Source organism: Podarcis bocagei, assembly GCF_964188305.1.
Source record: "Podarcis bocagei genome assembly, chromosome: 9".
Taxonomy (NCBI): Eukaryota; Metazoa; Chordata; class Lepidosauria; order Squamata; family Lacertidae; genus Podarcis; species Podarcis bocagei.
Genome location: NC_138134.1, coordinates 55,942,459 through 55,958,212, shown reverse-complemented (window position 1 = coordinate 55,958,212; position 15,754 = coordinate 55,942,459). Strand labels below are relative to the sequence as shown.

Genomic DNA, 15,754 nt, shown 5'->3' with positions numbered 1-15,754 from the left:
GCAGCCCAACACACCCATCTTATGCATGTTTGTGCGGAAGTAAGTTCCACTATCTTCATTCCACAATTGGACTTATTCTCAAGTACCAGTAAGTATGCACGGGTTTGCTGCTTTAGTCGCTTAATTTAAATTAGTCCCTTAATTCAAGCACAATATTTTTATTTGTACTAACTAGTATGAAATGTGAGATATTTGCCTACAAAATAATGAAAAATGACAAACAAATTTTGCACTGTAACTGTTGGCATTACTATGAAAAGAGACAGATGTCAATAACTCAGGCTTAATTATACAGTGAAAGAACAGGGAAGTGTCAACTTGCCCTCTAGGTGGACTTTCAAATAAGTTATGTTGGTGTGAAAAACATTACCACTTTATGAAGGCAAAGACATTTCCTGAACAGCTGGAAACAAAAACTGTATTTGGATAAATTAGCATAGTGTGTAAGCATTGCAGAGAACATTAAATGGATCAATAAATTGCAAGTGAGAGCCAAGAACAAAAGGAGGGAGAGGTAAAGAATAGTAAATCATTTGTTTTACTGTCATGAGATAGGTTGCGAAAAACAGAGCATGTTTAAACTCTGTTAAAAGGCACCAATGAAAATAGTTACCAGCTTATTATTTGGGAGGCAAATGATGAACAAATAATGAAAACACTGTTACAAGCCAGTCCAGCAATCTGACAACTCCAAACTCATTTCAATGGCCAGAAATAAAAAGTGATTTCATGATCAAACTTACTTTAATAAGCACACTTTAAGGCTCTTAAATCATCTTCAAAAATATTAATAGAATGCTTTGATTCTACAGAGTTCCTAGAAAACTTTCTCACACTACTGCAACATGCTCAAAATCACATCAGTATGCTGCTTCATGTTAATTCATCCTCAATAAACCGCCCCCTAGTTCTGTAACCACAATCGCTGCCATGAGTTTTACATGTCTAACATTTTGGCATGTGAAAGCCTATTAAATATATTTGTATAAACAAGAGGCTGATTACTTCCTTCTCCTCTTGTGTTACAGGAAATCTCCATCACTGCCAGGCCAAGAGTACTGCTAAAATGTCCCAGTCAGATTTCATGTACCCTTTCTCAAGTCTCCATAACACACAGAGAGGCCCCAACTCCTTGTCACATAGAATAGAAAAATACTTCTGGCTAAACATCTTGAACTAGAATTAATTCCTATAAGCAGTCTTTTTTGAATGGTTTACCTGTGCAGATATAATCCCTAAAGAACCCCAGGAAAGCACCATTGTATAAGCCTTTTGCCAGCAGAATTCTGGCATCTATTAGCACTCGCATTAGCAACCATGCATGTGAATGTGTTTGTAGGCAAACTGTGCAGTGCCATGACCAACTCTTTGGCTTTAAACGTGATCAAATATTTGGAACGAAGCCCACATTGGCGAATGTTCCTGGATGTTAAGACACATCATCTCCTATTACTAATTTTATTTTATTTTTTATTTAAAAAACAAATGTTTTTAATTGATTGTCAAAAAGAACATAAAGACATAACCACGCCCCACCTCCAACAAATGCCTTCCCTCCCTTCTATTACCAATTTTCTGACATAGCTATAATTGCCACTTTTGAAATGATCCCAGAAACAAGCTCGTAGCCAGTTCTTGGCTATATCTGAAGGAGCTGTAGATGGAGGGGAACGTAAATGCAACCCCAACAGCTGACAATGCAAGTTGGCATATTGCCCTGCCACTGCCAACCCCATCTTGGGGAAGGGCTGTAGCTTAGTGACAGAGCACAGATTTTGCATGAAGAAAGCCTTAAATTTAATCCCTGGCATCTGCAGGTCAAGCTGAAAACAATCCCTGGAGAGTGACTGCTGGTCAGCAAATAGTAGCAAGTTAGGTGGAACTATTAATATACCCAATATAAGTCAGCTTACTATGTTCCTTGGCTCAGCAGAAGCATGGTGAGGAGGACTATGGAGGAAGCAGTATGCATGCACCTTACAGCCCTTGCAGCCACCTTGCATGTGGAATTATGTGCTAGAAGTGAGCTCAGTAACTTGCTCCCTTAGAATGAAGTTCCAGCATCCACGCTTGAAAGAAGAAAATTCTGCTGCTGTGACCTCTTCCAACCCCAACCCAAAACCTGGCAATCAACCCCAAAACAAATTAATCTAAGTCATTTTTTCCCCTGATTAGCCAGCAATTCTAGATATACCAGAATTATATATACTGTTTTATTGATATGTCGTCAACATCAAGATTGACATCATACTCTCTTTTCTACATTTACCTACAATATTAGCTGAAACAGAGAATGGTTTGAATGTTTGCACAGGGCTAATATGACTCAAAAGGGCAGGAGTTCATGTCATTTCAAACAAACTGACAATCCAAATAAGACACAATTTTAAAAGACAAGATGGAATTACATACAGAGCAAAGTACAGTATATTTAGCCATCACAGATTGCTGCCTTGATATCTGCCAGTTTGCCAAAACTATCACCATCTTTTTCAACCAAAACATCACTAAAGAACTTCAACATAATAATCCATTTGGCTGCTTGAATAAAGTTACTCTGGCTCCCCTTATGACCCTCCTTTCAGGTTTATTCAAGAAAGAAATACAAAAACTTCAAAAGTTCTTTTACATAACTGTACCAAGAATACTCTACAAACATTGCTTCTTTTCAGATTTGTGTTGTCATCAACTACTCCACTGAGATAGCAAGAAGCAAATGGAATTCTACCCAGATTAGTGATGTTAATGGCGTGTGAAACAAAGTAAACAGGCAGTTCCATTTCAGCAAGGCATACAGATGCCTCTGCAATGCAGAGGCAAATGAAAACAAGAGACCCATTCTGTTTTGATCTGGGTCCTTATGGAATCAGAAACCATAGGGGACTTCTTCTTAAATAGCCAAGAATACAGGAAACTGCATTTTGGTATTTTCTTAAAGTGGAGATGCATGCATTGTTGGGGGGGACACCCACTTCCCCCCCCCCCCCAAGCTCTTAGATGCAGCGTGTTGAGGTTCCATGGAGCCAGTCTTCAGGGGGCTAACAGCTTCACCACGTTCTCTGTGACAGCTGTGATAGCCATGTTTTGGGTCCCAACTCTTTCCTAAACAAAGTCAATGCCTGCTTGGGGAAGAAAGCACTTAAGACTCTTGCATGTTCAAGATGGCATGCACCAAGCAGCTGTGGGGCAGGGCACTGTTATTCCATACTGTTTTAAAAACTATTTGACTTTGTGTACTTCATGGTACATGTAAGGAAGGGGGAGCCAGTGCGATGCCCCCCAGGAAGTGTAACCATAAATTAAGCTGCACCATCCCAATTTCAGTAAGCCACAAGTTGGAGGAAACAAGGTTCATCAAGAGGCCTGCAGAGAAAATGGCAGCCAAACATTTCCCAGATAATTTCTCTGTCTCAGCTGTTTAGCAGAACTCTAGTGCGTCAAAATCCTCATATTTAAACATGATTTAATTTATATATCTCTGAAATAAAACGCACTTTGTATTTTGCAAGAATAGATAACCGCTGCTATTCTCCAATCACCTAATCCAAAATATTGTTAAATAATGTAAGAGTTATCCCCTATGCCTGTGTGGCGGGTTCAATTCGTAGATTTACATATCTGGCTGCCATTGCAAATCCATCTTCCCCCAACCCTAGACTGTTTTGGAATTCACACGGGTCAACATCCTGTCCCATATGTGCCTTGGCTTGCTTAGTTCTGGAGTGCTGGCTGCTATTAAGAGACAGTCTTCATGTCTTGAATTTCAAGAGAAAGAGAGGCAATAATTTCTCTTTTCCAGAGTTCCCCCTGCCCACCAGGAATCGGTGTGTATATATTATATGCATACACGGAGTATCACTTCCTGGGATACTGGAATGCAGACAAAGCCAAAAGGCATTTTGCTTTGTTTCACAATGCAAGGTTCAAGGAAGACTTGTTTAAAGGGGAGCATGGGATTTCACACTGATGAGTCAATATTCTATATTTGAGTACACTGCCTGTTTCCTGAATGAAACTGTGGAGCACATTCTCACACCAGTAACATTTCTAACTATTCCAAAAAAGCAACAGCACAGGAGGCTTTATAACATATTGAATTTCTGGGTTTTTTCCTTCAATAACCAGCTGTCAGTGTAGGAAAGGCAGGGCCAACATGGTGCCCTCCAGATTTTCCTGCACTGTAATTCCCATGCCTGATCTTGGCCAACTAGCTGGGGCTGATAAGAGCTGCAATGTGACAAAATCACACATTGGAGGGTACCGCACTGGCTACTCTTGATGTACTGAAATAAAAATGGGAAAGGGAAAGAGGGAAAAACATGAACGGAATTTATTCCTAAGATATCACAGTAAGAACATTCTTGCTGAATGTAATGAATTCATAAGATATGCTTCTGTGCTCATGAGACATTTATTTGCCCAACTCTCAAAGATTCTATGCACACTTATCTAGGAGTAAGCTCCATTGCATATAATGGGCTAACTTCCGTGCTAATCATGCAGAATTGCATTCCAAATCTACAAAACTAAACAAAGATCAAGAATGCATAATTGATTGTAACTGACAGCTATGTATCAAACGATACACTTGTCAAGTTTGCTTTCCTATTTGTGGTGGGCAGTGAAAACATGCTTTCCCTTCTCACCCACTGATGTGCATGAATCTCCTGCCTCTGTTGCAACGTCTATGTGTAAAATCCAACTCTTGCAAACCATGATTGTATGGCTTGACATGCCACATAAAATATAGGAAATGGCATTACAGTCTGAGTCCATGTACATGACTGGATTTTATGCACATGCCTTTTTGAATGTCAGTGGACGAGTCCTATTGAAGTTAGCCCATTGACGATGTGAGATTACTGCTGTTGTTTGTTAATATATTTCATATTTATTGTAAGTCTCCATAATAACTTTTTAAAAAATGTATGTTTTATATATATCCAGTTGACATGTTAACGCACCCTTCTCATATTCATTTAACAGTTTCAGCTTCACTACATGGAGATCCTCACTATATTTACCTTAATCCCAGGAAGTCCAGGAAGTCCAGGAAGCCCAGGCTCACCCTACAAAATAAAACAATATAGCATTGCAGGAGAATATTAAATCACATTTAGTAGCCAAAAGATAGCTACACAGTCAAAATTAAATATATGGGGCAGGATTCAACTAACTAGTCCCACTAGCACAAACCCATGCTAGTGTATGGGGTTCCCCTGTACTTCTCCAAAATTCAGTCTGTGGAGAATCCAGAAAACCTCCAGAACAGCAAACAGGGGGAGGAAAGGGATATCATTCAATCTGACAAGCTAAATATGAACCCAACCAGACTGTTTATGGAATGCTTTCCCCAAAGAGGCTCACCTGGTACCTTCATAACATCTCTTTAGGCACTAGGCAAAAGCGTTCCTCCATAACCAGGCTTTTGCTGATTAAACAATCTATGGCCTTTTAAGCCACAAAGGAAGGCTAAGGCCTGCTCCAAGTTTCACCACAAGCTAGAGACCTGTGGGTCAAGCATCATCTGAACAGGCCCTCTATGATAGCATACTTCTATTGCGGCATTCATAGCAAAACAGTTGCTCATGGTCTAAACAATTGTCGTAAATGTCCTGCTTGAAAGTGATTTCCTTCACATTCAAGAAACCAAATATTTTTAAACCCAAGGACTTTGGTGCAAAACTGAACGCAACAGGCAAGGCACATGGTTGCAGAATTGACAAAAGCCTTTGCCCAAGAAGGAGTTCCATATGTGCATGGAATCTACAATTAACTCTGCATGCCCATTAAAACTTCCCCCCAAAATGCAAGATGACGATGATTGCTTTAAAGCATCATGATTTACTTCAGTTGTAGAATAAGATGGTATACTGGTTCAGATTAACACTACCCATCCATTTAATATTGCCAAGGGATAAATTATATTTTCCACAGCACTGACAAGTGACAACTTTGCTTGCATATGAACTCCAGTTATTAGCCATTGTTCTATTTATGTTAATATAAGAACAGTGGTAAAGTTCTCTCCCCTCTAATGTTCTGCACAAGCTTATTGTGATTTACAGCTCATATTTTTATTCCATAGTAGGCACTTGCTGATATGCTGAATATTGTCTGCTGTCAAACAGAGTTTTGAAGCAGTGGATTAGGCATTAAACTAACAGGTCTCTGTTCTGCTGTGGATAAATTAAGAGCAAGGGAGAAGGGTGAAAATTGCTGCCTAACAATATTCAAAGGCAGTTCCATGAGGTCACAGTTTTGATGAAGAGGCTGAGAAGTAAACAAGAAGCCCTTGATGTACATTTGTGCAATAAACTGGCAGAGTGTGCATTGAACTGGCAGAAATGCTTGTTTAGTAGGAAGTGCTGACAGGCAGCCCAGTCTGATGAACTGGTTTTAGCTGCAGCAGCATGAGTGGTGGTTGCTACCATTGCTCTTAAATCCAATTCTACTGATGACAAAAGAGACCAAACTGCCAAGGGCTAGAAAGCCTTACAGGAAGTTGCCTTAGAACTAGCATAAATGTGCAAGGCATGGCAAGGTGAAGGGCTCCTGAGTAAAGGTAAAGGGACTCCTGACCATTAGGTCCAGTCATGGCCAACTCTGGGGTTGCAGCGCTCATCTTGCTTTATTGGCCGAGGGAGCCAGTGTACAGTTTCCAGATCATGTGGCCAGCATGACTAAGCCGCTTCTGGTGAACAAGAGCAGCGCATGGAAATGCCGTTTACCTTCCTGCCAGAGCGGTACCCATTTATCTACTTGTACTTTGACATGCTTTTGAACTGCTAGGTTGGCAGGAGCAGGGACTGAGCAACGGGAGCTCACCCTGTCACGGGGATTCAAACCACTGACCTTCTGATCGGCAAGTCCTAGGCTCTGTGGTTTAACCCACAGCGCCACCCGCGTCCCTTTTTTATGGTGTTGTAGAATGCAAGACTTGAACACTGTAAAGATCGGAGCCTCATAGATTTAGCCTGTGGACTGAGGAAGCTATAGTTCTCCAGATGTTGATTGACTATAACTTCCATCAGCTTCCTACAAAACCATTAGTGCTCCTGTACTTTGTCCTTCACCTTGCTATGCAGGGACATTTCGCTCCTAGCTCTATTGCAACGTCCAGTAAGACTTTCAAGTCCTTTGTCGTGTTAAAATCAAATTTACATTCACAGTGAATGTATGCATTTTATTTGCTTCACAGATGTATGAAATGGAAAAAGCATTTTATGAATCACTTGTGATAATAAAAATAGGACAAAGGCCATCAAACACTGTCACTGACCAGCTTCTAGCTGCCATTTTCAAGAGATCCTGGGCTGGTCTTAGAGGTCAGCGAAGATATATGAAGGCAGGAATATGATGCAGCCAAAGTTTTTAAAATGCTGATCCTGCCATGTGTGCATGCACAAGTGCCATTTGGGCTTGCTTCAGGTAGCAACATGTATTTGGCTGGCACTGAAGAGACCTGTGCAAGTACCTCTGAAATGAATGGACCAGACACTGCATGATAGCAGTATCTGCTGGATAGATCACTCTGCAACTATTTTACTCACCAGCATTTATCTAGTTTCTAAATTTCAAAATTTTATCTATAGGAATTATACACACTGAAAATAAAGCAGCAAGCAGCACAGTACATCAATTCATTTCTACTTTAAGTGTCTTTAGTTCAGACATCATTTATGGTGGATCATAGATTTCATGGTGTCAGAGAGGTTCTCAGGATATGTTAGGCACCATCACAAACTCATCACTTAATGCTAATTGATAGCTTCTGCTGTACAGGTCTGAAGATGAAATTGCAAGTGCTTTAAGGCAGAGATATACTGGGAGGTCAGAATATGAGAGCTTGTATTATATCCAACTAAGATTTGTTGTGCAATGGAGTTTATGGTGTGTTGAGCACCACTGGCAACCACAGACAAAAAGATATGTACAGGAGAGCTCTAAGAATCCAACTAAAATAATACAGAAAAGCAATATTACTTTTCAGGAGTCTACCTATACATATGTAAGACAATGACATTTTCTTATATCCTCAAGACTAGGTGAGAAATTCATTGCATTTGAAACATCACAGATTTTTCTGTCCTTGAATCAGATGAGACTTAATGGACTTTGTGACCCAAGCCCAATGGGAGCTCCACAACACTACAGCTGTGATGACTTTTGTTGCAAGGAATCTTGCATGGGAGAAATCCCCAATGGATTGTGCCCTCTACATCTATTTATTTATGGTATCATGCATTTCCACCCAAAGCAATAATCTCATCAAATTCTACATTAATGTGGATTTCATGGCTATGGATTATTCATTGCAATCTCATCCATTTGGTCAATCATGAATGTAATGGAGCGAGAGCCACTTTAGTGACGCCACATTTCAGCAAAATATTCCCTGACTGATGAAAAGAGCAATAGAGAACATGATTCAAACATGGTTTAAAATATGCTGTAGTACATCCAATGCATTATAAACAATTTTAATGGTTTTATAGATTAATTCATCTAAGATGCATTAACTAGCTTTTCCAATTAAAAGAGACTCTTATGAACAAAATAAATTTGCAGATCATAACAGTTTTAAACATAAATATCCATTGGCTGCAAATACTTTATGTACATATTTATCAACAATTTTTTTTTATGAATAAGCAGTATTTTTTTGAGCCATTCTTTTAAAAACTCCATGACTAGAATTCAAAAGAGGAGGAGAGTTAATTCTGGACACCCAAAGGGCATTAGCCTTGAGTTTCTCAAACAGCCATATGGAAAGCACTTTAGGCACCTTTCAAAAGGTGCTTGTGATATTGCCTGAGGGTCTGCTGCTCAAAGGGGGGAAAGCCCAAACATTCCAATGGACATGCTGAGGCCTTTAAGCAAGTCTCTCCATATCCTGGCCTATAGACTTTGACAGACTATCTGCCCTGGGGTGCCATCCACCAAATGCAGCTTAACATCCTCCGTAAAGTTTAAGTAGTTTCTGCTGTTCCTCCCATATAATCCCTAGTAAAATGAATGAACCAAGCACCTAGCCAGCATAGCACAAACTGTGTCATAAAAAGTGAAATGTTTAAAACATTTTACGGCCTGGTGTGCAATTTTTATATGATCTAGTTATCTTTTTTCAGGCAAGTAAGCATATTAGGAAATATATTTCCAGTGTGATTCTGAAAACAGGAGAGAATAATGATGAGGGGTGGTTCCAGGAGAATTCATGTGCTTCATTGGGAACAGGGTAGCTGGGCATTCCATATTAGTTTAATAAAGCCCTTATTTTTAAGGGAATATGTCGGACATTTGTTGGGGATTGAAACCGGGAAAGGGGATGGGGTGGGATTTGGGGATCCAAAGGGTGTATAATTATAATTCGTCTTTTTATTTTTATTCTGTTTTGTTATTTGTATGAAAAATGGGGAATTCGTGGAAGGGAATCTGGGTCGACTTTAGAAAAAGGATTTAAGAATGAGTACTGATGTATAAATTTTGATGTTTATAAGGTAAAATCTGTTTTTTATAATGAATTAAACATAAAAAGGTTAAAAAAAATGGGGATAAGAACTTGTTGAACTAACAATTTGAATTGGAATATAAGAAGGGGAGGTGTGGGGAAGTCAGGGAAATATGTTATTGAAAAATAAGGATTGTAAACTGTATATGTTTTTAATTTTTCTTTTTCTTTTTTTCTTTTTGGCTTTTTAATCTGCTAAAATGGAAAATCTTCAATAAATATCTATTAAAAAAATTAAAAAAAATATTTTAAAAGAATATTTCACAGCATTGTATTATTCAGGACAGGCCCTAGGCAGAGTGAGACAGATGGCTCAGGTGGCAGATTCTGCAGGGAAACTGTCAAGTGGTCAGTTCTGCACTCCCTAAACTAGTCTTCTGTCTTCCAGCTGTGGAGAACAGTGTCCCATCACCAGGGTTGAAGCAAGATTCAGCTGCCAGCCTAGTTGGCTTTTGTATATGGATTGGGGATTGCATCTTCTTGTCCTTTGCATCAAGTAACAAAACGTCTTGGGCTGACCCCTGCTCCTCTTGACTGATGAAAACTAGGAGGGATGGGAAACTGGCTGGGCCATGGAGGTGCTTCATACCTCCTTGCTAGAGGGGGTGGTCCTTGCCTGCTTGAAGGAGGGAGTAGTAAAACCACTCATCAACACTCTCTGCTAATCTCCCATTATTGGGCAGGTTTCTTGAGCAGGTGGTCACAGACCAGAGCTAGACATTCTTGGAGGCAGGGGTGGAGGAAGGGAGGTGCTGTGGGGGTGGGGCGCCCCGAGTGTCACCACTGAAGGAGGTGACAAAATGCTGGGTGGCACTCACCACGGGGCCTGCAGCATACCCGAGCCATGTGTCTCTCCTGGGAGTGATGTGGTGGCTTGGGTGCCCACAGGCTCCGCACTGCCCCAAACGGTCCGCCCGCTGCCTCCCCCCCAGCTGTGGGGCAGCTGAGTGGGAGGAGGCAGGCAGACTCCTCGGAGGCCCCTGGAAGAGTCCTGTCCCGGCTTGCCCTGCCCCTGGGCACAGGGCACATGTGCTACCTTAGGTGCCTGATCGGCTTGCTCCGCTACTGCTTGGAGGAACCTGATTTTCTAGATTCATGTCAACTTGGGCTTAGGCTTGGTTTTGGCACAGAAACTGCTTTGGTCACCCTATTTGATGACTTCTGTGAGGAGAAAGATGGGGAAATATGTCCTTGTTAATTCTCCTCAGACTTTCCATGGCATTTTATGTGTGGAGTGCTGGCTATTGTTTTTGTTTTCGTTGCTATTATGGTATGTGTTTTTGTGTTTTTATATTGTAAAGAGTGAAGGATGGTATAGAAATTTATGAAATTATAATAATAATGGTGTGGCAGGGAGCTTAATAAATGAACATTAATTCACCTCACAGATTTAATACTGAGGGAAAGCATCATTTAAGTTTCCAGAATGGTGGCTGTGTTAAGTCTTTTGCAGCAAAAGCAACAAACAGTTTTGTGGCAACTTGAAGATTTTTTTTTTTTTAACGGCATGAGCTTTTGTGGACCATATCACTTAATCAGATGCATGGAGCATTATTATCAGTTGCAAGTATATAAGTGAATAACTTTGAAACATTACCTTTTGCCCTGGTCGACCTGATTCTCCGGGTTCTCCCTAAAACAAACACATGATAGAATGCAAGATCATAAAATGGGTGTAGGAGTACCTCCAAGCTGGAAAGAAGGAAGGAAAATGCAGCAAAATTCATTTGGGCATTGAGCAGCAAAGCTATCGGAGAAAGGCTGTGATTTATACATTACAGTCGTACCTTGTTTTGTGACCGGGATCCATTCCGGAGCCCCGGCCGCAAGCCAAAAAGGACGCAGGGCAAAGCGCCTTGTCTGTGCATGCGCGAAGCATGATTTAGTGATTCTGCGCATTCACAAGTGACAAACCCGGAAGTAACCCATTCCGGTACTTCCAGGTTTGCTGTGGACATTCACTGAAGCGGACGCTAGACAAGGTGGACATTTGCGGAGGTATTACTGTACCTTAATTCCTGCAGCAGAAGATCCAGGATCACCCTGAATAAAAAAAAATCAGAAATAATGATCAAATGTGGAAATTTAAGTGGAGATTTAACAGTTGTAGCAAACCAATATAAACATATTTTATGGGTCATGTTCACTCATAAACTATAGTTGAGAGTGAGTGTAATGTGGTTGTGAGAATAAAACCAGGAAGGCCCCATGAGCAGGAAATAAGAGGAGGAAACCACAGGTGCTTAGTATTTTTCAGATTAATCCTTCTTTAGGGAAAAAGTTCAAGAAGCAAATCTCAGCAAAGACATAAATCACTTACAATTGGAGCTCACCCGAGCTGTTAGAATGTCAGACTAGGTCTGTTGGTGGACAAATCCCCAGCCAACCAGCCAAATAGCTCATTGGGTGACCCTTTGGGCAGCCACTATCTCTCAGTCTCACCTACCTTACAGGGTTGTTGTGAAGAAAAAAATTGGGTGGAGGGGGGGACCATGTTTGCCACCTTGAAAGGTAAGGCATGCATATATAGACCATTGTAGGACCAAAGATGAACAGGTAATTGAAATGAACATTTCATGTGTAAGAAAAAATGCTTCTTCGTCTTTCCTGTTTTATATGACATTATTACAGATTCGTTTTCATGTTTCACAGCCAATTTAAACAGGTCTGGAAAAAAGGAATAGCATGTGAAGGTAGACTCTTCATGTTTTTTTAAAAAAATATATCACAAGATAATTGCCGTTATTTAGAAAAAGAGACTATCTTTCTCTCCCAAAAAATTACTTATCATGGCAAGATGTGTTGAAATCTCTAAATTAATAAAGTCAGACTGAAAGAGCCCTGTAGTCATCTATTTATTCTCAGTCAAGATCTGTCAGAGCTATCATCCCTTTTCTCCAACTCATCACAAAGTTTATCTTGAGAACTGAAATCTAACTAGGTATCACAAATGACAGGATAATACTATGTTAATATTATATTTACTGAAGAAAAAAGAGGGGGAAAGCTTCACTCTGATGGAGCACATGCCTTTCAAATTGGCTGTCCTTGAATTTGTTCTGTAAACCCCACAGATATAAACACTCTCAAATTAATGAAAGGAACTATTTTCAAAAAGAATTTTTGAGATGGGGAGATCAAAAAAGACTGAAGTATCTGCAATATCCACTTGACTGTAAATAACATGCTTTGAGAAATAATATTTGAAAATAGATTTGCCCTGTTGTATTCAGAAACAAAGAAATAGTTGTGTGGAGAGATGCAGCTGTGAAATCCAGTTGTATTTGATTTGTTTATAATTTATTCATAATACTGGGGGGGGATGTGTGCCATTATCTCATTTTATGCTAGCTGAGTAAATGTAGACTATGTTGTTGAAATAGAGAGATATAATGGATAAGCATTTTAATAATCTCAAACCACCCTGGGAGGTATGTGGGTCAAGAACCAGTCACGGTCCCCCAAAATGTGTAAAGCACCATGCATTCTGTAACAATAGCTATTGTACTCTTGCTTATTGCTATTATGATTGTCTCTTATCAGAGAAAAACATTTTTTTAAAAAATATTCTATATGCAGTTTGTTTTCGATATTTTTCAAAACATTTTTTAAACATTAAATTACTGTGAACGTAACTTTCCCCCACAATATTCACTAAGAACTGTACCTTTTCTCCTGAGTCACCTTTGGGCCCAGGTTCTCCAGAATCACCCTAAAAATTAAAACAATCAATAAAATATGTGCACTGTGTTTAATTCAACATCTGCGTCCCACTAAAAATTTGTAACGCTATCAATATTTCCTCCCAATTATATTGTTATTGACATTTCCCCCCCCCCCACAAAATCAGTTAAAACCAGGGTTTGTTTTTTTCAGCCAGAACTCTCTAGAACTTAGTTCCAGCACATCTCAGCGGGCACCATTGCCATTCCAAGAGAGCAAGGGAGGCTTTTATGGAGAGTTATGGCACCTCTATTTCTAGAAAAATAGCAGTGGTTATAACACAGGACTGTATACCTGAAGGAGCATCTCCACCCCATCATTCAGCCCAGACACTGAGGTCCAGCTCTGAGAAGCCTTCTGGCAGTTCCTTCACTGTGAGAAATGAAGATACAGGGGACCAGGCAGAGGGCCTTCTCAGCGGTGGCACCCTCCCTGTGGAATGCCCTCCCATCAGATGTCAAGAAAGCTCTGAGAATGATTTTAGATTTATTTGTATATGCTTTTTAAGAAAGCGTACAGCTCACCCTTTCTCCTCGTTGGCCAGGGTCACCCTAATTTAAACAGAAGACAGAAGCAAAAGTTCAGATCAGTAATGGCTCCAAAGTACAGGTAGTACAGAGTTGTAAGATCCTCCTTAAAATTAATCTGTAATAAAATATTTAATTTAACTTGTGCAATTTGTAAAGGATGTGATGATAAGTACCGGTAGTAATAATTTTATATCTTACCCAACTTTTAAATGTATTAAATCAATGAGAGAAAGCCTCTTTTTATACAAAGCTGACTTGCTTCCACCTAGTTTTTTGTTTGTCCAGTATCAGCTGTTTATGATGCCATGTGGCAGAAACACCCCAAATACTTCTTATGCCTCCTTTCTTATTTATTTATTTATTTTTATTTTTTAAATATTTTATTAAGGATTTTCTTGTTTTACAGAAGTAGGTGTAATGCCTCATATTTTTTTCCCCATGTAACATTTTTACAAATCCGTTTCATTTGTTGAGGCATTAGGGGGAGAAGAAAAAAAAAAAGAAAGAAAAAAAAAAAGGGGGTGGAGGGAGGGAAGATGGATAGGGGTGGGGTCGGGTGGCGGTGTTTCTATTATGTTTAATGTATGTAGAGTTTGGTGTCAGCGTTGCTTGTGTTGTTCACTTGTGTTCCTTTGGTGGTGAGAGAGGTTGGGGTTGGCCTAGGGTGTGATTGTTTATTTGTGATTGGCTGTGGTGATCTTTGCTTTTGTGTGTGAGTGAGGAGGGTGGGTGTTTTGGATCAGGTTAGCCATATTGATTTGTATTTGTATGCTGTTGGTGGACTTATGCCTCCTTTCTTTACTAGAATTCACTATAGACTGGAATAGAGAACCTTTTTGATCAGGTGGGCCAAAACCTTTATCTTCCCATAGCCTATGGTCTAACTTTGACCAGTTAGTGTCCGTCATCTGACATCATGATGACGGCTGGTGACTGATAAGTGGGCGATCCCACCCACCTGTCTGTCAAAGTTGACCCATGGGGTAGGGGGAGAATTATGCTTACCTAGCATGTTTCCCTTCAAGCAAAGCAGCACCAAGTAGCACTGCACTCTCTGTCCATCAACTGATGAGCGGGGTGGGGTGGGGGAGGGTTTAGTCCTGCTCCCTGAAGAGGTCTGCTTCACCAGTGTATTCTCTACAGGGAACCCCACCCACTGCTCATCAGCTGATATCACCCTATGACATCAGTTGAAGGACAAGTGTGTAGTTTGGGGGAAATGGCCTTGTGAGGAGGCAAGTTGGACCTACTGGTAGGCCAAGATTTGCTCATGGGCTGGAGGCTCCCTACCCCGGCTACTGGCTATTTGTTGGGTAACAACTAACACAGCCTTAACTCCCACACTACCTCACAATTGGGACCTTATGGGGGAAAGCAAGTAAGAAATATTCTAAATAATAATAATAATGGAGTGACTCTTTGCCTGGCAAGATACACTGGGATGTGGCAGCAGAAACATAGGTTGGGTGCTGAGTGCTGAGTGCTAAGTGCTGAGCACCTGTCCTGCGTCAATAGCAAATACATTTCAGAAGACCAATAAGCGGCTTGTTTGTACATATCAGATTTGTACTGCTGTGAGTTTGCTTCTTTCAGGAGAAAGAGAGCCCACCGCATCCTGAGATAGTTGAGCCAGCATGGTGTAGAGGTTAAGAGCGGTGGACTCGTAATCTGGTTAACCAGGTTCGCGTCCCTGCTTCTCCACATGCAGCTGCTGGGTGACCTTGAGCTAGTCACACTTCTCTGAAGTCTCTCAGTCTCACTCACCTCACAGAGTGTTTGTTGTGGGGCAGGAAGGGAAAGGAGATTGTTAGCTGCTTTGAGACTCCTTAAGGGGAGTGAAAGGCGGGATTTCAAGTCCAAACTCTTCTTCCACTGTCATAGTCAAATGTTTAACCAAAAATTTGTTTGCTTGCAATTTCCATTGGTTCTAGTTGTCCCCTCTGGGGTAACACAAAAATAAAAGTTGCTCCATCTTGTGATGGCTTTGCAT

The 15,754-nt window shown here is 40.5% G+C and overlaps 1 protein-coding gene across 1 annotated transcript in view; it reads right to left on the bottom strand.

Annotated features, from left to right (window-relative positions):
* COL25A1 (collagen type XXV alpha 1 chain) overlaps positions 1-15,754 on the bottom strand; it is a 320,962-nt gene that overhangs the window by 62,244 nt on the left and 242,964 nt on the right. The window contains exons 14-18 of the mRNA XM_081208237.1: positions 13,759-13,785; positions 13,179-13,223; positions 11,522-11,554; positions 11,109-11,144; positions 5,025-5,069 (exon numbers count right to left, since the gene is read on the bottom strand). Coding sequence (XP_081064363.1) covers positions 5,025-5,069; positions 11,109-11,144; positions 11,522-11,554; positions 13,179-13,223; positions 13,759-13,785 — 186 coding nt within the window. The remainder of the gene's footprint in view (positions 1-5,024; positions 5,070-11,108; positions 11,145-11,521; positions 11,555-13,178; positions 13,224-13,758; positions 13,786-15,754) is intronic.